Source organism: Histoplasma capsulatum, genomic scaffold (assembly GCF_000149585.1).
Source record: "Histoplasma capsulatum NAm1 scaffold_1 genomic scaffold, whole genome shotgun sequence".
Classification (NCBI taxonomy): Eukaryota; Fungi; Ascomycota; class Eurotiomycetes; order Onygenales; family Ajellomycetaceae; genus Histoplasma; species Histoplasma mississippiense.
The window spans coordinates 2055744-2074974 of record NW_001813982.1 but is presented as its reverse complement, the minus strand read 5'-3'; the positions used below and the strand labels follow the sequence as shown (position 1 = coordinate 2074974).

The window sequence follows — 19231 nt, the reverse complement described above, 5'->3', positions numbered from 1 at the left end:
AGAAGGATTTGACTAGAATATTTTCCTTTACTTTCCTAATACCTATTTTGTTGTACTTTTCCATGGGCCTTCGTAGCTATCAAAATCATCGACATATGGCAATATACTCTCCAGACATTAAAGTGCATCTCTTCTTCCTAGCTTTCCAGCTGAGAAAATGGTATTGCAGTCCACAGATGTATGCAGTGTCACTAGTTACTCAGGAGAAGAATATAAAGAAGAAAAACTAATATGTGCAGTGAATATTGCCTTGGGGGAAAGAAGCTGACACCGGGGGTATGGTTCTATTTTTTGTAAAAAAAAAAGAAAAACGTGTTCAGAGGCTAAACCGATGATACTGAGGGTTAAAGTATAGTTTGTGGGTGGGTAGAAATGAAGATTGTAGACTATTAACACAAGAGTTGGACGTCAAATTAATTTGCTGAACAGGGTATTGTGATCTCTCCATCTGCGACAACCTTCCCAGAAGGTGGAGGAGAACACATAGAAAATGATGATACGAACAAATGCAACAAATCCTAGAAATGAAACGATCAACCATGGAAAAACACAGGCGGAAGAATGGGGGATAAAAAAGAGAACAAAATGTAAAATAACCAGCAAGGTATATATAGCTGTAAATGTACTATACATACTAGGTACCTCTTTCCGACGGGACAGAAGTGGATGCACAGTACAGAGGACTGAGTCTTCTCATGAGTTGCTATTTGAATTCTGCTCTTCTCGTGTACAAAGATCCCTTCAGCGTAGCACGTTTCCATATCCTTCAGGAGGCTTCGGAGACGCAGGCGCTGCCTGTGCGAAACCCCCTCCCCTTCCCCCCGAGACACTAAATATACACACCTCTTTTCAGCCCGCTGTGATTGGTTGCATATTCGTTCTTTTTGATAGTCTCATTATGGCATGGTTACGGCTCAAATAACTTCCCCAAAATAAGACTCTGGCAAATAAATTCATTATCCAAAATTCTCACTGTCTTTCCATTAACAGTCACATCGCTACCTCCAATCATACCGAGGCCGCCATAAGTCAGACCAGCAGAAGTAGCAGCAGCTCGTGCCGCCCCATCCGTCGGTCGACTACGACTTTTGGCTTTCTTAGGCGGCCGGCCCCGCGAGCGGCTCCTGGATGTCTGCTTTACTGCCATAGATTGCGCCGCCTTGATAAGTTGTGCACGAGCAGCCGCACCCGCCTTCTCATCACCGACATAAATCCAATCCCAGCTGACATCTGAATGAGCGCTTGATGCCGGCGATTCCCGTCCAGGTGGCGCCAATAACTTAATTGCGGCATTCATGTCTGGTACAAATGCGATTCTGCTTGGACCAAGGGCACAAGCAAGAAAACTGTAAGGTTTGCGCTGTTCGGCAATTTTGCCGCGATCCATGACGAGGAGCACGGATTGGCCAGCCAGTAATTTGGGCCGGGCAGCGATAGTGTCTTGTAGGCGTGCTGTTAGAGCTGGGTTTGGGGAGATGGCTCGCGATCGGATTGCGCCATTAAGGAAAGCAGATTCGCCCGCAGGCAGGAGGTAAGGTTCCCAGTCCACGATTTGGTCTTTGGCGACGCAATCATAGACCCAGCGTCCTGATAGACAGGGAATGTTGAGGGCAAGTGCTTGCATATATTTCACGCGACGGGTATGTTCGTTTGTTAGGAGGCCAACGAAACCGGTATTCTCGGCTGTAGGATGCAAAGATAGTAATCCGTTGCTATGATCTGTTGAAAATGTCACAACAGAGTTATTTTCGAACGACGCAGAAGGAGATTTGGATAATGGTTGGTTAAATAGCTCGGTGAAACCATCCTTCAGGATCCTTCCGCCGTTTTGAGTAATGAGTTCTTCAATGCGCAGCCTTCTCTCTTCGTCATCATTGTAGGACGCAGCGAAAGCCATTCCGGAAAATAAGCCTGAAACCGATGGGAGGAGATTGTCAGTCCGTGAAGCAGAATGAACAGAACTGGGGCGCGGGTTGAATGCTGTTCGTAGTTCCGATGCAGAGGGGCTGACAAGTTGCGGTGAGTACGAATATTGCCGGTTTTCCAATCTAGTCCACAAAATCCTGTCAAGGTAAACGTTAGAGATCGGAACAGTGATATCAAGCCCATGGCGGAAAGAGCCATCCGAGCTCTTGGGCCTAAGGATGACGAAGCGGTGCCCATGAACATCAGTCATGGTCGAACTGAGGGTCGCCTCGCCATCATGGAAGGAAGTGGCCTCATTCAGCTTTCGGAAGCCCACAACTATATGCGGAATCTTTGGCACCTGAGGTAAGTCCACCTTGACTATATCGTTTATTCTCAACTCCAACCTCTTAACTGCGTCCGCATTCACCTCATCAGGTTTGATTGAGTCTTCGAATCTTACAAGGTATCGAGTACCGCCAACAAGGTGTGAAATTCCAACACAGGTTGCTGGGAAATACCCCTGTGGTCGGCCATTGAAAAAGGCAAATACTTTATTTTCCAATCCAGGATTATTCAGCGATGGTGAAGCGCATATTTGTTTCGAGTGTATATGAGTCTTCTCACCCTGAATTGGGTCAGGGCTATCCGCTCTGTCAATCAGCTCTGTTGATGTTGGCGACAGGCTTGTTGACTGGCATGCCTCAATTGGCCTAGCAATACTATTTCTAAGCTGCCGAGAAGTTCGCGTTTTAGAAATGGCACGCTCTAACGGTTTGCTGAGACGGGGTTGGCGTCCCCTTCTAGCCTGCTCTACTGGTTGAACGGGAGAGCATTCCACCTCCCAGAGACCTGTAGTTCCCCTGACATACGCCCGCGGGTTTTGCCGGATAACGACAGCGTCCATATGCATAGGAGGTACTGGTATTGGGATAGCAGGCTTCGAAACCTTATTCGTGGGCTCGCTCTTCTCTACTGCCGGCTGCGGAACGACGCGTGGCTTGCCAGGGATAAACGTTTGGTTCCGGTCAAACAGATTCGACGAGCCGGTGATTCTTCCATCATTTCCTCTCCTCCTTTTCTGAGCAGGAAGTTCTGTTTCTCGGATTATAGATGCGAATTCTCTGTCCTCCGCAGTAATAAGTCCAAAGTCTGGCAAAAAATCAGGCAGTGAGCGGCAGGGCGACTCTTCCGCAGCAATTTCAGTCATGCTACGACGCTGGCGGCCACTAGGGCTAGAAAGTACAGCCGAGACGGTGCGATGTGGGCAATCCCTAGTGTGCAACCCAGGAACTCCAAGGCGTCCAATTTGAGGGCGGGAAAACTTGGGGAGAACAGGAAGCTGATCGTCATCATGAGTGGGAGATCTTGAAGAGTTATTGTTAAATGTTGGGATGGATTTTGAAAAGTGACTAGGTGGAGATGTTTCCGGTATCATCTGACGATATGTTTTTGACGGTTGCTTTTCCTGGGTCGGTGTTTCTAAAACACGAGAAGGTATGGAAGAGGCTTTCGCAGCGCCTAGTTCTTCAGATGAAGGATTCGGATCTGATATTTTAACTTCAGCCTCCAGATATGTCTTCTGATAATTTGGTGACTCCACATTCGGAGCATGGTCGTCATGCCGACCATATTGATGGGGCATTTTGTGAGACGTTTCCATAAATTTTGCGTCTCCAAGGTCATGTTGGGTTCCAGAAACCGATTTCGACGAACGATGTCCCCCGTGAGACGGTTGTTGTTCAACAAGGCTGCTCTGTTCTTGCAGGGAAATTACTGGCGACGAATGCACATTCTCCTCTTCCGGGGATTGATCCAAGTGCGTTTCTATCCTCCTATATCGAGATCTGCTTCCAGGCCTCTTTGAACCACGGCTGAGAACATGTGGATTAGGGTGGTTAAGTAGACCGGAAACAGGTGATGATAGTATACATTCCTTGGTAGGAGATTGTGCCAAACGCGGAGTTACCGTCCTGGGTCTGCCTTTGCGTCTCTTTTGACTAGGATTACTGAAAGGTTGAGAATTGGCGATATTAACGATTTGAGAGCCAGTAGGTGTGTTGTCTTCGCTTTTGTTCGGAGTGCTTTGAGGCCGATTCGCTGGTTCCTTACTGCCGTTGGTATGTCCTGAAACTTCGCTAATTAAGTTTCGATGGCCTGAATGCTCTAATTCAAGGGCCTGAGAGAGAGCGTCATGAGCATAGGAAGTAGTGTCAGGAACACGAACGGCCCCAATGTCAACATTTTCCTTATCATCTTCTCCTGAAATCTGGGAGTGCTGAATCCGTCGGCTCTGCGAGGCCTCAACTTCATCCTCCTGTTCGGTTTCTTCTTCACTGCTTCCAGCATTGTTTCTTTCACTTCTTTCAATAGCCCCAATCTCCGTCACTTTTAAAGTAACAGTACGGGGAGGACAGTCGTTTCGAGATTCTGCTTGGATCGGGGAGGATTGATCTGTCGCAGTCTTTTTTCCACGACCTTTTGAGCCGCACCTAGCGGGGGCGGTCACACTGGCAAAGTGCTTTTTCACTTCCTCTTCCGTGTATTTTTCCCTTACATGTCTCTGGACGTAGCTATCATCCCCCCCAAAATCGTCATCGCTAAAACCATTTTCATCCGTCGAGTGCAAACGTGCCAGCATATCCCGCACAGCCTGCGACTCCTTCATCGAAACGTAGTTTGCTTGAGGTTCTAAATGTTTCCGCGGAGCAACTGAGGATGGAAGGGGAGGTGAGAATACTGTGGTCGTGCCAGTCAGTCGGGTCTCAATAGGGATATTTGGTGATGGCATATCCGATGAAAGTGGAGGTCCATTAGTATAGGGCGACGAGTGATTTTGGGTTGCATTGAACACTTGGGATAATGCCATTACAGTGCTGCCGTTGTGACATTCGCTGCTGAAGGCATAACGTGGAAGTATTGGCGTAGCTGAGACCTCGGGCTGCGAGTGTTCATGATTTGGCGTCGCAGGGGTCATGCTAATGAAGCGTTGGGATTCGGGGAAAAGCTGGTACTGGGTTGGAGATGAGGCTCCACCAACCATGTCAAGGTCCTCTAGGTGTCCATCCTCGTCGGCGAACTCACGATTTGCAACAGGAGTTTCGCCAAAAGCAGCTAGTAAATCTAGATGGCCTGTATCGCCCTCATGTAGAGTCGCATCCTTTGCCATTACATTATCATCTTCGTTTCCCTCCTGGTCTTTCGGAGGTCCTAGGTTTGCTCTTGCCTTGCTCATGAAACTCTCAAAGACTGATTGAGAGATTGGCTGCGTATCGCCCGGTAAACTACCTGTTGCAGCCGCCATTTTGGGAAAGGGTGACTCTGGAACTGAGCTATGCCCAGCGTCAGGCTGCAATGGCAGCTTCATAGTGGTATTCAAAGACGCAATGGCATGGGCTTGAGTCCCGAGAAAACGACTAATATCTGTGTAGTTGAGGTGTATTAGAATGGATATTTTTGACTCCCACAGTCCCCAGACTGATGAAATTCCAGTGATGCAGGACTCCCACCACTCCGCAATCGTTTCCAAGTTAATCTTACCTCGTAATTGTAAGTTTCGAGACACGTCCTGTTTTGGCCGTTCCTATCAAACAATTAGAGTCAGTTAGCGCGATTTTAACGCCTGGACAAGGCATTCGTCACGCCACGAAAGGGGAAAAAGAAGCATTGATAAAATACAGATACGAACGTCAGTCAAGTCGAAGGCTGCTTGCTTCAGATAATCCAGATCGAGGCTATCATCTTGAGTGTCCATGGTTGGGGCATATAAACGGCCCGGAAGAGAGTCCGTCGCCCAGCGCTGTTATTACTGATTCCATGTTACCCGAAACGGTAATAAGTGCGCGACATCCAACGCGACTGTCGAATCCACGCGGTCACGTGTGTACAATTCAATTTTGCCCGATTGGGCTAATGCGCCTTACCTGGTCAAGTTGAAAAGTTACTTCCTGAGGGCCGATTTGAATTACGTCGCAGAAATACTAGCACTGCTCAATTCTGTGTATGTTGGTTCCCGTCGATGATATCATTTTGCATATAGCGATTAGGGAAGGCCATCTTAAACCAATTTAACCTTGTCGAAAATTGCGGAATAAACTCACATGTCGGGCGGGTCTATAGCTATCAATATACACACGAGAAAGGTACTATCATACAAAGCTTTTAAATAGCAGGCCAATATTGGGGCAAAGATGCAATAACACCCGGATCACAATCAAGTCACCCCGCCCTCCCAAAATATGGGTAGAAAAGGATAAACAAGAAAGGAGAAGGCAGTCCTCAATCCCGACTTCGATTCGGCACCCATCTTTTAATTGTCATTTCACGGACCTTGTACGTTTTCAACAGAGCACCAATATCCAATTCATCATTTTCCCCATTGGCACCGGTAGGTTGTAGCTTGGGAGGGGGAGGCGGGACTTCTACATAACATAGGACCAAACTCTTCTTGACCTGGGCTTGGACTCTGTTCACACAGTGAAGCCACCACCAGGTTCGGTCCTCTTTCTTCGCAGTCTTCTGTCTCTTTTCTGCAGTCGCTGTCCAGTAAGGATCGGAGTAAGCAGGAAGCAGACAAACTGCAAACTCGGCATGTGAGAATACCGGCCCGCGGTTGTAGAGAAGGTAATCAACGCCGAATTTTACACCGGAGCGGACTGCCCACCCAAGCGAACGAAAATGATGGTATACGACATAAGATAGCAGAAACGGATCATCTGGTTTTGCGGGAACAGATGGCTCTCGTGGGGGAAAATAGGAATGTCGGCGGAAGAGAGATAAGAGTGAGGTTGCGGGAAGGATCGATATGCGGTCATTATCATATACTTGTAGTACACCTAGACAGTAGACGAGGAAGAAGGCTTCTTCGTTCGACAGTTGGAGATGCTCTTGATTGAGTATTTGGGTGTGCTCTTGTTTGTCTGTATGAGGGATTGGATGCTCAGGTAGTTGTGGTAACGTAGGTTGTGCACTATCATATTTCATTTGGTCGACTACTGGCGAGAAATGTACGGTCTTACCAGCATTTGAACGTTCATTCCCAGAATTCCCATTGGCCATATATTGCCTGGGGATGGATGAGTTTGTTGCTCGAACTATAGACTCTTGGTCTCGATTCTCCTGAGGCTGTTCATTCGGGTGAGCAACAGCAGCATCATTGACGGGGCTTTCTAAGGTGGACAAAGCCTGATCAAATTCAATAGGTCGAACATCACCACGACAATTCCGTAATTGCGCTTCTGCTTTCAGCTGCTCTGCAATAGCCTCTTTTTCCTTTCTAGCTCTCTCAAGTTTGCGTTCCCGCCGCTCTACTCTTCTTTTCCCTGTCACCTCCTCACTTGTCGCATCACCCGTCAATCCCCTTCTATTTTTCTCTCGATCTAACCAACTTGGCTCACTCCTACTCAAGCTGCCTTTCCCAAAGAAGCCCATCTCCCACAACGCACGTATCGCTTTCGCGTCAGTGACATGGACTGAAGACGTTGTCGAGTCAAAGTACGCGCAATAGATGTGCTGGTGAGGAGGAGAAATAAAGTATGTGAGATACGATAGGGCTATGCTAATTAGAGAGAGGGGATTGTGGGGAATTAGTGGAGGTAAGGGGTGGACGTGGAGGGGAAGAGGAAAACGGTGGAGATGTTTGTAATTGGGCCGCCGGGGCCGTGGAGGAAGGTGGTTAGCTGCATCTTTTAAAGGATTCCAATTGCTATTGTTGTTAGAGTCTGTAGGTCCATTTGAGACCGTTGGAATGACAAAGGAGGTAGATGATGCCATCATGAATGGAGTATTACTCGCAGATGGGGCAACTAGACAAATTGAGTCAGAATCAAATGAAGTCTCCCAAACACACCGAATAGAAGTAGTAGTAAGCATGTGCAAAATATATGCAGGCTTCTCAGATACCGTTGTAGTCATATAAGAGCCAACATTGACAGCAGCGAAAAATCAGTACTGCTACCTAGGCTACTATGGGTGTCATCACCGGAAACAGAGGGGGAAATACATGCTACTTTAAACACAAAACCCCATTCAAGTTCAATTAAACAAGGAAAAGGAAATGACATCACCTACCAAATATTCTATTAACTGTTAACACCCATGCAGGAGTGCTCAGTCATTGTGCTACTGAGGCAACCCTTTTTCATAAACAAATTGTATTCTATTCCTTCATAACTTTTTCGGTGTTAGTAGCTATGGTATGAGTGATTAATATGTCAATTACCAAGTATATAGAGAGGGAAGAACAAGCAAAACATGCAGAATATTGAGAGGGTAGATTTTGAATATTGGATTGTTGATCTTCAAGTGGTTTTGAAATTTTCATGTTCGAAATTGAATGAGCTGTGGTCAGTTAGCGCGGGTCGGCAAAACCTTCCATTCCGAACCACAGTGCCAAAGATAATTTAATCAAAAATTAAATCATCGTCATTCCTCACCAGCTACGTTCACAGACAAGATCTCTGAGAACTCACTCACTGTTTTTAAGAGTCGGCTTAAATCTCTTAGCAAAGTAAGATACCCAACTACTGCCGCACTATTCGGATTACCTATTAACCATTCCCTACAGAATGCATCTCATGTATACCCTCGACAGTGAAGGCAACCGCATCTACACATTGAAAAAGGTGCTGGATGGCCGGGTCACAAAATCTGCCCATCCCGCCAGATTCTCGCCAGATGACAAATACTCCAGGTCAGTTTCCAGACAAAGATATGCCTGCGATGGGCAAAACAAAACTAATTTCTTCAAGACACCGAGTTACATTGAAGAAACGATATAGACTACTCTTGACGCAACAGCCTGGTACGTGGACTGACAGCACAAGCTACTCACTTATTGCCTCTTTGGCTGGTAGGGTAAGGGCTAATATATCCTACCTTGCGAACTAGAACCCAAAATGTGACCGCTCTCTGGCAATAATTGATATCCGGGCGAATGGCGTTTTTCTTTTGTGGCGAAGGAAGGGCGGTTTTTAAAAAATGAGATATATATAAACCCTAACTAGTCTCATCTATTGTTGCCTATCTAAGGCTCCACGGTTTTCTTTTAGTATGGCTCTGTACAAATTCTATGGTTGCGAAGTACTAGCAGAAATCATGGTGGTGCGGAAATAATTCGACTTCAGATACCATACGACTCACTCTGTATGTATTCTACTCTACGTTACACATCCAAGCGATTTTCCATGCCTGAAGCATTGAAATGCGGTTTTATATTTGCGATCTTTTATCTATCTTTGATTCCCTACTAGTATGAAATGCTTAAAGAAAAAATCGTCAGTGAAAATAAGGATTATATAACATAATCCTGTACTCTCTCCCATTTTCTTTTCAAACCTGTTTATGCAATCATGCCAAAATTTCCTTCTTCTCGCGAATATATCTTACCTCCTCTTCCTTGAGTTAACTGCTCTACCTGCTCCCACCTGCACCCTCCCACCGCCCTTCATCCTCTCCCCAGTCACAATTCCGGGAAGAAAATCGTCATCCATAAGATCCCTCTCCTTTCTCATTCTCCTCCCCTCCTCAGCTACTGCCCTCACATACTCCTTCTGATCCTCCGCCAGTATCAGCCCAGTCCCCCAGCCCCCCTGTCCACCACCTCCTTTCCACTTTCCATTCGACGTACCCGCCGTCGGTTTCGGAATACTATATTTATCCCCCCTCGTATTCCATTGCTTATTCTTCTTGAGATGGAGCTTGAACGTGCCGCCCGCAGACGTGGAGCAGGAGACGCGGGTTAGTGTTGGCTTGCCACAGCGCGGGCAGAATTGCTTGTTCATTTCCTTCGTTGTGGCGAAGCAACCGTGGCAACGGAGGATATAGGAGTTAAGCCGGTGGATGCGCTGCATGTTGTTGGGCGAGAGGAGGTTGAGGTTCAAACGCAGCAGGACGTTTTGCATAGCGAAGTCGCCGGTTATGGTTGCGACTTGCATTGTTTTTGTTTCAACGGATGCCGCGGGAGCTGCGGCATCTTTTGCCTGGTGCTTTCTGATGTTGGAAGGAGTTATCCAGCCTTCGTCATCCTCGTCGTCATCCATCTCGTCATCCTCGTCGCATTCGTCCGTTTGTATCCGTGTTGAGCATTCTTCCAGTTGTATTTCCTCAACGCCTTTCGTAGCTCGTGCCGAATTCCCTTGTGCCTCTTCTCCCTTGTTATCTAGAGTAACCTGTGCCAAGCCGTTCACCACGTCTTCGATGGGGTGTTCAACTTTATTATGTTGTTCCACAGGAGGCTCATCGCCATTTGCCCTGCCTTCCCTCTCCTGTTCCTCGTCAACCTTCGTGGGCGGTATTCCATTAATCCGTTTCTGTCCGGGCTCCTTTCTTAACCTCCAGTCACCTCCATTCCTCTCACATTCAACTTCATATGCCAGTGCCAAAATCTCCAGATCTTGTCTACTCAGCACTGGCCTATCGCCAGTCTTCCGTGCAAATTCTCCGACGAACCTTACGGACTCCGGTTTGGGAGTACGTTGTATGAGGAATGGGAGGTATAACGTCTCAAGTCTAGAGCGCGCAGCAGGGTCTCGAATTTCGGAGATGACAGCAGGAGTGGTGATAAGGGCGTGAGACTGCGCAAGAAGCGTCGAGATCGGGGGTACATTGCGGATGAGGGGCGCAGCGTCGAGGATTATTGTGTGGACTGGTTTGGAAGGGCTAGGTTCCGCCATGCTTATAGATATTGAAGTTCCTACACACTTTCCAAATTTCATGAAGAGCTATATGGCATCAGTAAAGTATATGTGACAAGAATACTGTGCAAGCCTGCTGTTGTGCATTTCAGCGTTGATATTGGGGATAAATTTTTGTACCGTGTTGGCAATTGGTGGCGCTTTTAAGGTTATTTACATCTTTATCTTAGCGCCATATTGCCAAGGATTCTTTCTGTTCTGTGGACGAAGAAACTACTCCGTAGAGCAGATAATATTGAATTGGGTAGAGTAAATATCATCTACAAGTATTTTCTGGCTAGAAAACCACATCCTTTCACCAAAGGATTTAGCTTTTTTATGGTTCAACATGACATTATATTAATTCTATTGACGTCTTTTCTACCTCCAAACAATAATCCTAGCCCCAAGCATTATACTTCATCCAACAGAAAAAAAAAAAAAAAAAAAAAAAAAAACCCGAAGTATCAATATAATAATGAATATTCAACAAGATACGAAAAAGGAAAAAAATCAAATTAAATCAAATCAAAATAAAATAAGAGATATAAACCATAACGACCAACATCATCTAGAAATCACGGAATTCTCGATCCACCTCCTCAAAATAATCAAAGAATCCCTTAAACAACTGGACACCAAGTCCAGGATCCATGTTCCCCGTCGTTGCACGGATGCTATGCATACTCAGTTGAGGAATACCAGCATCGATCGCCCTTATTCCAATGCGAGCGCTCGTCATAGGTCCAATCGTTCCTCCGCTGCGGCTGTCATTGCGGATCTGGAACACTTGCAAAGTAGAGCCACACTTATCCGCAATGCGTTTTAGAAGCGCTGTGCCGACGCTATCAGTGGTCATGTGTCCGTTGGGATCAGCAGATATGGCGACCCCAACGTTCAATCTTGGAGCGTGGTGATGCAAATAGACGTTTTCGAAGTTGGGATTCACCGCGTGGATAACGTCAGAGGAAAGAAGAAAACTATTTGCAACTGTCTGCGAAAGCACATTGGGACCATATGAAGGTGCAAAAGCCTCTACGATGCGCTCCATGACACTACTCAAATAGTTTGAGCGGGCACCCTGGCGTAATAGACTACCGATCTCCTCTGCGTCAAACATTCCCACCATCTTGATGATTCCAGAGGATGCAGTATCCTCGGATGCTAGAAGTGCTTCCTGGGCACTATAGCAACAAAGTTTGTCATCAATACGACCAGCGAAGATGAACTCTTTATTCAGCCCTCCAACCTGCGCAGGCTGTGTATCAAATAGCTCAAGTTCCCAGTTGACAATAGTGCTTAAATCAGAAATACCTAATTTTTTAGCAATAACTTTCATCAGTTTAGACGGCTGGGACGCCGCAAACGTGTTCGGCTTGATATCATCATCTTCCTGAGCATTGCCCTGTTCATTTCCAAGGATATCAGAATTATCCAACCCAATTATCGGCACCGCCTGCGTCTCTTTGTTAAATGGGCCTTGGGATGCAGCTCCAAAGTGCACGGCAAGGGTTGGAATTCTCGCAATGGGCCAATCCAGCTTCACCAGCTTAGACTCAATCGCACCCGTATCTTGATTGCGAACAAGCACACGCCCGCCAATCCCCAAATCGCGGTCCCACCATGTCGAGCCCATTGATCCCGCGTACGGTGCAACGCCCAACTGCATAAACCCCGCCTTATTACTCATTTTGGAAACGGGCTTCAGTTTCGCGCAGACTGCGTCAACGTGTCCAGCAACAATTCCAAATCCATTGCCGCTCTTATATTCGGAACCAATGGAGAACGCTATCAGGGAGCTGTCATTACGACAGCAGTAGTATTTCCCGCCAGCTTTGAGGACGGAGGACCACATGTCACGCTCTGACAGGCGGGTGAAGCCGTGCTGCTGGAGCTGGGCGCAGAAGCTGGCAACGGCGTGGAAGCTAGTCGGGTTGTTTGTCATGAAATTGCAAAAGGGCTGGGCGTAGGACTCCGGTGAGGCAAGCGAAGGCTTTGGGCCACCATTTGTATCCGCCTGTTCTTGGGTTTGAGGATGGGGTTTGGGTTCGGTGGCCCAGGAAGAAGGGTTGGAGGTAGAGGCAACAAGGCTAGATCTGAACTGGCGGGTCATGCTGGGCGTTGAACAACAATGAAAGCTTTATCAGACTATTTTTGTAGGGGCAGTACAGAATTCACTGTCCTCACAGTACAATTATCCAAGTGAAAGAGAAGAAAGATGTTGTCTTCTACGGAGTACCAGCAGCAGTGGTTAAAAGGTCATTTCACACGCTAGTCGAAAACGGGAAACATGTTTCGTTTCCAAGGTTCCTCCGCAGCCCGCCGTCCACCAAATTTAGGCTTGAGCTATTTAAGTCGGTTCTGCCGCCACTTAGCCCATAGCGCTGGTTCTTTGGAAGTCTGCCTGGTTGCCTGTTATTGGATGTCGAAAAATTGAGCCCGACGATTAAACAGCACTATTTGCTGCATTCGAAGATCAAGTTTTCATATCTTGAAGTCGATCAAATCATCATCGAAACATTTTTCTGCAAAGAGCAAGCACTGTGAAAAGCCTCCTGCCTCTTAATGGTAGGTATAGAAATGGGTGATAGAGGGGAAAGCATGGAAGCACAAGTTTCTATTTTTATCAATTGTAGAGTCGGCGGAGGAAGACCGAGACAGCCTCCTGGATATCAATTATTCGTTCCTAGGAGGGCGCGATACCTTGAAATGAAATGCAAACGACCCACGCTATTCCGTTGCAGCTTCCAATGTGCACCTAATTTTTGGACTTGGAGACCATCAACACACGTCGATCCAGTGGCTTCATCGTTCAGCGTCAGCAGGTCCCGGTTCAATCCCAAGGAGCAGAAAACTGACAAGAAAAAAGGGAGAAAAAAGAAGAAGAAAGATCTGGACACAACTGACGCTAACTGTTGTGATATCTGCCTGGTAGACAGTGTAGCGGGCAAATAATATAGTTGAAAATAAATAATAATAATATACAATAAAAAATAGCAATTGATGTACAGAGTAGAGGCAATAACAATTGATTGCGAAGAAAGAGAAAGCAGTTAAAGAAGAGGCAGAGAAAAATAGATAGATAGCAGATGTGAACACTAGCCGGTATAAAATTACGCATATAATTTGAAGTTTATTTAGAACTTCTTTCCGAGAGGGACTCAGAACTACTCTTCAGAGGCAATAGAACTTAAACATTTCAATATGCTATGTTTACTCTGAGCTTTAGTTGGGTTCATTCACGACCATGACAATAAAGTAGAACATCTTGAATATACATCTAAACAACAACAGAGATATAAATAACTGCAGTACAACCCTAAACTATTAACTTCACTCATAAAAGTAAACTGAACTGCTAACTAGACATCAATCTTGAAAATAGAAGAATAGAAGCCTAATAACTGGGGATATCAAGACCAAGCTGCACATCTCACATAACCATTTACTCAAATTACTGAGTATCACACCACAGCAACTGAAATTAAGCTGTATTGTATATTGGGACTTTATACAAGTTAAACCAGAAGTTCAATCAAGGGCTAGGACAGTGCTCATGGAGTTGCAGCTCCAACTGGGGTGTTTGGACGCAAATTAGAGTCCTGAAAAACAAACAACATTAGCCACGGAGAGCCAGAAATTTTGATGTGTGGACTGACCTTCTCGGCAAAGACACTTTTTCTTCATTGGTTTTTCGTTCTTCTTTTGAAGCCCGCTGACCACAGCTGCCCGGAGATCATTCATGGAAGGGAAGGTGTTTGTTTGCGCGACTGTACTCCAATCTCTCTGCATCGAATGAGCGACGTACCCCAGCGCGAAGGAGATCCAATGAATTGCCTCTGCGGCAGACTTGACAGCCGGTGGGCGACGGAATTCAATCGTACCACATGCACTCGCAATATTCTGGAAATTCCAGGACAGATAATGTGATTCGCATAGACCAACCAGGATGCTTTGCTTCATTGTCGGCTCGTCGATTTTGGCGAAGAGCGGCGGCCCATGTTTTCGTCATCACGTCACTAACATCTTTCTTCCAAACCTCAATCTCTCCCATATTGAGTAAGGCACACACATTATACTTGCGATCAGCCGGCGTAATTGCCGTCACTGGTTTGTCATAGTAAATGATCCCTTTTATGAGGCTCTTACGCTGGCTGGAGGTGAAGCTGTATTGTGAATAAGGCGAGACGTGGATGTGGGTCGAGCAACCGGAAGTGAGCAGAATATATGAACAGAATCAAAGATTCAAAGTATTATCATTCTCATTAGTTTTCTTATCTTAGACTTCTCAAAAATGCAATACTTACTAGTACCGCAGAATAGTTGACATTGTCTCAAAGGAAGAGAAGACGCTGAATATCATTATTCATTGATCAAATATATTTTGAGCAGTGAAGATGTTCTTAGTTTTCTTGAGATGTTGGACCTTTTGAGAAGGTGATAGCGCTTAAAAATGTACCCATCGGTACGATCTCTATTTTAATTGGACGATATGACGGCCCGGCGGCTCTGCCCTCCCCTTTTCTTGGCGGTTTTAGGCGACGCATCCATCCACCAGAACTAAATATCTCCTCCCGTTTCCTTTGAGTACTCCAAGGTCTGATCAACGCGCAAGCATGTCAACTACTGAACTGAGCAGCTCAAGCCTCAAGAAACTCGAAGAAGAAGCGAGACGCGCACAGTTAAAAAGGACAAGGCATTAAAGGAGAAATATAAAAAACACCCGCCCTGGTCGGCGGAGGACTGGCAAAGAGCTAAGGCAGCACCACCACGACCGCCGGGTCGGTACCCCGTCATCATATCGAGTTCGGGAACTTTCCCCACCGGCGAGAAAGTGAAAGAAGTTGCCAATCTCCCGAGCGTGCCGGAGGCACTATGGACGACCATGACGACGATGTTCGACAGCGAGCCAGAGCCGGAAGAACCAGAAAAGGTGCAATACTGTGTCCTTGACTTCGATGCTTTGCAGTTGATTGAGAACTATGCAAAGGGTGAAGATGTGGTGATTTGGTTTGAGGGCAAGAAGCGAACAGCTTGGTTATCACCCCGTAGACCTCGTCAAAAGAGACAGCCTCCTCCAGGTGAACCACCAGGGGTTTTTGCCCGTGCCTTCGATGATGATTCCTCTACTGAGGGTTAATGAATTGCACTTGGAAACGTCTAAGGAAAGGCTCATCTAGCTTCTGGAGAACTTGAACCCAAACAAGAAAACTTGCCCATATACCAGATATTTCAAAAAAACATGGAACCATCATTTTACCCATTCGAGTTTTTTTTCGTGGTGGACGGTTGAGCCCCTCTAGAGAAGTTCAACACTTCATCATGTTGGTAATGATTTCCCTTCACGAAATCTCAGCTGGGTTGATTTCTTGCGCTTCTTTATCCACTGTGATTACTTCTGGAATCGAATTGGGGCTGCTGAATATAATCCACAATTTATATCAAGATAACAACAGTGAACAAGTAGAGCTTCATGACTTCAACATTGATATTAAACTCTCAGTTGTGTGCACCTAATGTACAGGGGCGGGCGAAGTATGTAAAACTGGCGAAGCGTCAAAAACGCACCCTCCACTCAGCAAAAAGGGAGCCACGAAAGTGCATCAACTCCAAAAATCCTGGCAGTGACGGAAAGGTTAATTCATCGACGTTGGGTGGTTAGCAGGTGTCGGAAACTGGCAACGTGGAACGCCAGTTTCTGCCGCCAGCTAGGCGTCATATCATTATATGGAGTGTAGATTAAAGCTAAGTATGAATAATAAGAAGACGATAGCCATATGTTCATTCCTGATTCCTTGCTAAAAGCTTCATGATTTCCTTTTGAGTGGTGTATTCAGTGGGGGTATATGTCAATCAAGGTTCGGATATAATTAAACTCCACCCAATCTACCATGGGATTAAGAGATATCAATACAATAGATAGTAGATGGATGCGAATATATGGGTATAAAACGCTCACTGAATCCCTCTGGTCATAGAGGAAGAGCAGAGCTCTAGATAACAACAATCTAATAGAAGCTAATATTCTGTTGCAAACGCCCAAGTATTGTTTCTGTACATGTATATTTGAAGATACTTCGCCCCACTTCTAGTTAACTAAATAGTGCCAGACATGGAGACGTCCGACAGCATCAGCCTCTTTTCTTTTTGAAGCCCGTATTCAACCGCACCTCAACATGGATGGTAATAGCTCTGCTTTTCTGTTGCTGAGCAGTGAGTGGCCCACCTCCTGTGGAACCATTCAGCTAGTTGAATGTATGCACAGAAAACTATCACTCTGAAGATTTGACATCCATGAAGCGTCGTCATCGTGACCTGATGTGGAGTTTCCGAATTTCTTGGAATATACTCCGTACTCTGTACGAGCGGAAGAGATAAAAATTCCTGTTAATTTGCAGCAGTTGGTTGGTCGTCACACAATGCAGTCGCGTCAAAGACTGTTTGATCGACGCGGAATGGGCAGTGCTAAGGTATCGCGTTGGCTGAGCAAGCCAGCCTTGTGCGCGACATACAAGCTAGACTCTGGCCCTGAGGTGATCAAGCCGTGAAGACGTGCCCCAGATATTGTCAAGTATCTCTGCTGTTTCACCCCCGACCAGGGCAGCAAGCTTAATTTATTCAGAGAACCTCGTACATTTTCTTGGGAAAAGTCGTATAGTTGCTAAATTTAGTGACCCAACTCTGCAGGCCGCCTGCCTCTTTATAAAGATTAGCATCAAGAGATAGCATGAAGGAGGCAGTACTTCGTTTCAGGAATGCGTTTGTGGTCCTGCGCTTTCAGGATGGGGAGGTGAGCGAACAATGAAGTTATAAAGGCGGACACAATGCACAGGACATTTTTCCCATCTCATAAATCTGGAAGTCAAAAATCATTGTTGCTCTTCCTTATAGAGTTCAACAATACAAATCAAAAGCCGACTTGTCTGTCTACTCAGAAAATGAAGTCACCCTTTTCCCAGGTCCTGTCGCTTGCGGCTCTCGCATTGACATGGAGCCCTACCCAAGCAGCCCAACTCGCAACACGCGATATCACCATGTTCGAAGAGCGTTTTCTTAACTCACTCGAATATCAGCTCCCCAACAACACAATCAAGCTGATCGGATTCAAAAAGGTTAAGGTTCCGGAGCACGAACTCGGCGACCTGAACCAGCACTACATGAGCAACCCTAAGGAATGGGGAAAGCTGAATAATTATTTCTATGACCCGCCCAGCGGTACATTCAGAATATATTTCCCTGTGGAGGGAGCATTAGTGTCCCACGACGGGGAACAACACGAGGCAAACCACCTGGGAGAGCTCAGCCTGCAGAAAATCCATGGCGATTGCTCAGTTCTGGGGAGAAAACAGACGTCCCACGTCACCGGGGTCGAAGGCAATATAATCAAAGACGGTATAATTTACCTCGAGAACCCCCCCAGGCCGCACGCTCAGTATGGGAACGCATACGTTTACGACTTTGGGGTCAAGGTTGTACTTGATCACGACCATAGCGGGCGCCTCCAGAAACGAAGCGGGAAGAAATCCTGCATGAACAATCACGGCGGTCCCAATTGCAGCAATAAATACAACATCCACGGCAAATGCAAGAGACGCAGTGATGTATGCATGGACTACAACGGATGGTTTACCAATTGCAAAAAGAACGGTCCCACCTGGAGAAATTTCCCCGGAAGCGACTGCGACAAGGCCCTTGGCCGCGGCCATTGCTGGAATGAAGTTATGTAGGGCGATGACGAAGATGTTAATGTCGTAACGGGTTAAACGCTTTTCAAGTACAATTTTTTATAGTTTTTGATTCCCACTATCGACAATTTTTCTCTCTCTAGGTTTTGTTGGGTGTCTGCTAAATCGGGCATTATTATTAATTTTTGGGTGGATTCTTTGTTGATTTTATTACTCTCCCTGTTAATCAGTTGTTTTGGAGATTGAAATTGGCAAATCTACAAACTATTTGAGTGGCTTCACACACTGGTGACCATCTTTTTGCATAGGCAAATGGCCTTCCGCGCAACATGCAGCTTCATTTGTTATTTTCCAACACATTTCATTCCTCAGGATTGGGTTAGGTCCTCGAACAAAATAGAACCATACGTAATCGATATGGAAAACTCATCGATTGGCCTTTCCCATAGGACAGAGATTAGGCAGTTTGTAAAGGTAGCTGACCGGAAAGTTCAAGAGCTGGAGTTTAAGGAAACTCTTTCAATGTGTGATAGAGAGAGTAAGTTGCATGGGATGGCAAAATTCGAGTAATAGGATGCTAGAACAAATTCTTATAAATATAGTATTTTTCCTTTGCCGACTGCACAACGCATAACGTCAACCCTAAAGGCGTTTGTCCCCTAACCCAACTCAACCTCGAAACGAGATATTCTTGATAGATGCGGGTTTCATTCATCTTGTCCGGTTATTTGTCTGACATCTGTCTCAATTGACTTGTCAAGCTCTCAAAGAGCGGACAGTTGCATTTGCAACCTGCTGAACCACTGCTAGCCTTTCGGGCAGTTTTGCACCACGCTTTACAAATGGCATATAAATAATCTGCCGAAGAAACTCCCACCAGCCTCGAGGGGTTTATTCTTAGGTGACAAAAGCAACGATGTGCTCAATAGCCGAACGCTTGAGAATATAGCATTAGCAGGTCGACCACAG

The 19231-nt window shown here is 46.1% G+C and overlaps 8 protein-coding genes across 8 annotated transcripts; 3 read left to right on the top strand and 5 right to left on the bottom strand.

The window, feature by feature from the left end:
• Nucleotides 1–344: 344 nt before the first annotated feature.
• Nucleotides 345–5659, bottom strand: HCAG_00607 (predicted protein; the record flags this gene model as incomplete). Its single annotated transcript, XM_001543511.1, has 6 exons — nucleotides 345–386; nucleotides 636–829; nucleotides 1015–2618; nucleotides 2778–5328; nucleotides 5446–5488; nucleotides 5594–5659. The coding sequence occupies 6 exons, from the start codon at nucleotides 5657–5659 to the stop codon at nucleotides 345–347; spliced, it is 4500 nt and encodes a 1499-aa protein (XP_001543561.1).
• A 524-nt stretch (nucleotides 5660–6183) lies between these two features.
• On the bottom strand, nucleotides 6184–7335 carry HCAG_00606 (predicted protein; the record flags this gene model as incomplete). Its single annotated transcript, XM_001543510.1, has 1 exon — nucleotides 6184–7335. One exon carries the CDS (start codon nucleotides 7333–7335, stop codon nucleotides 6184–6186), a length of 1152 nt encoding a protein of 383 aa, XP_001543560.1.
• A 1136-nt stretch (nucleotides 7336–8471) lies between these two features.
• HCAG_00605 (H/ACA ribonucleoprotein complex subunit 3) lies at nucleotides 8472–8807 on the top strand (the record flags this gene model as incomplete). The annotated part of the gene is made up of 3 exons (XM_001543509.1): nucleotides 8472–8596; nucleotides 8655–8707; nucleotides 8794–8807. The coding sequence occupies 3 exons, from the start codon at nucleotides 8472–8474 to the stop codon at nucleotides 8805–8807; spliced, it is 192 nt and encodes a 63-aa protein (XP_001543559.1).
• A 389-nt stretch (nucleotides 8808–9196) lies between these two features.
• HCAG_00604 (predicted protein) lies at nucleotides 9197–10577 on the bottom strand (the record flags this gene model as incomplete). The annotated part of the gene is made up of 2 exons (XM_001543508.1): nucleotides 9197–9230; nucleotides 9292–10577. The coding sequence occupies 2 exons, from the start codon at nucleotides 10575–10577 to the stop codon at nucleotides 9197–9199; spliced, it is 1320 nt and encodes a 439-aa protein (XP_001543558.1).
• A 571-nt stretch (nucleotides 10578–11148) lies between these two features.
• Nucleotides 11149–12690, bottom strand: HCAG_00603 (conserved hypothetical protein; the record flags this gene model as incomplete). The annotated part of the gene is made up of 1 exon (XM_001543507.1): nucleotides 11149–12690. The coding sequence occupies one exon, from the start codon at nucleotides 12688–12690 to the stop codon at nucleotides 11149–11151; it is 1542 nt and encodes a 513-aa protein (XP_001543557.1).
• A 1481-nt stretch (nucleotides 12691–14171) lies between these two features.
• HCAG_00602 (predicted protein) lies at nucleotides 14172–14540 on the bottom strand (the record flags this gene model as incomplete). Its single annotated transcript, XM_001543506.1, has 2 exons — nucleotides 14172–14179; nucleotides 14237–14540. 2 exons carry the CDS (start codon nucleotides 14538–14540, stop codon nucleotides 14172–14174), a joined length of 312 nt encoding a protein of 103 aa, XP_001543556.1.
• Nucleotides 14541–15030: 490 nt separating this feature from the next.
• HCAG_00601 (predicted protein) lies at nucleotides 15031–15717 on the top strand (the record flags this gene model as incomplete). The annotated part of the gene is made up of 2 exons (XM_001543505.1): nucleotides 15031–15042; nucleotides 15217–15717. The coding sequence occupies 2 exons, from the start codon at nucleotides 15031–15033 to the stop codon at nucleotides 15715–15717; spliced, it is 513 nt and encodes a 170-aa protein (XP_001543555.1).
• Nucleotides 15718–16753: 1036 nt separating this feature from the next.
• HCAG_00600 (predicted protein) lies at nucleotides 16754–18110 on the top strand (the record flags this gene model as incomplete). The annotated part of the gene is made up of 4 exons (XM_001543504.1): nucleotides 16754–16790; nucleotides 17291–17367; nucleotides 17492–17792; nucleotides 17998–18110. The coding sequence occupies 4 exons, from the start codon at nucleotides 16754–16756 to the stop codon at nucleotides 18108–18110; spliced, it is 528 nt and encodes a 175-aa protein (XP_001543554.1).
• Between the last annotated feature and the right edge of the window lie 1121 nt (nucleotides 18111–19231).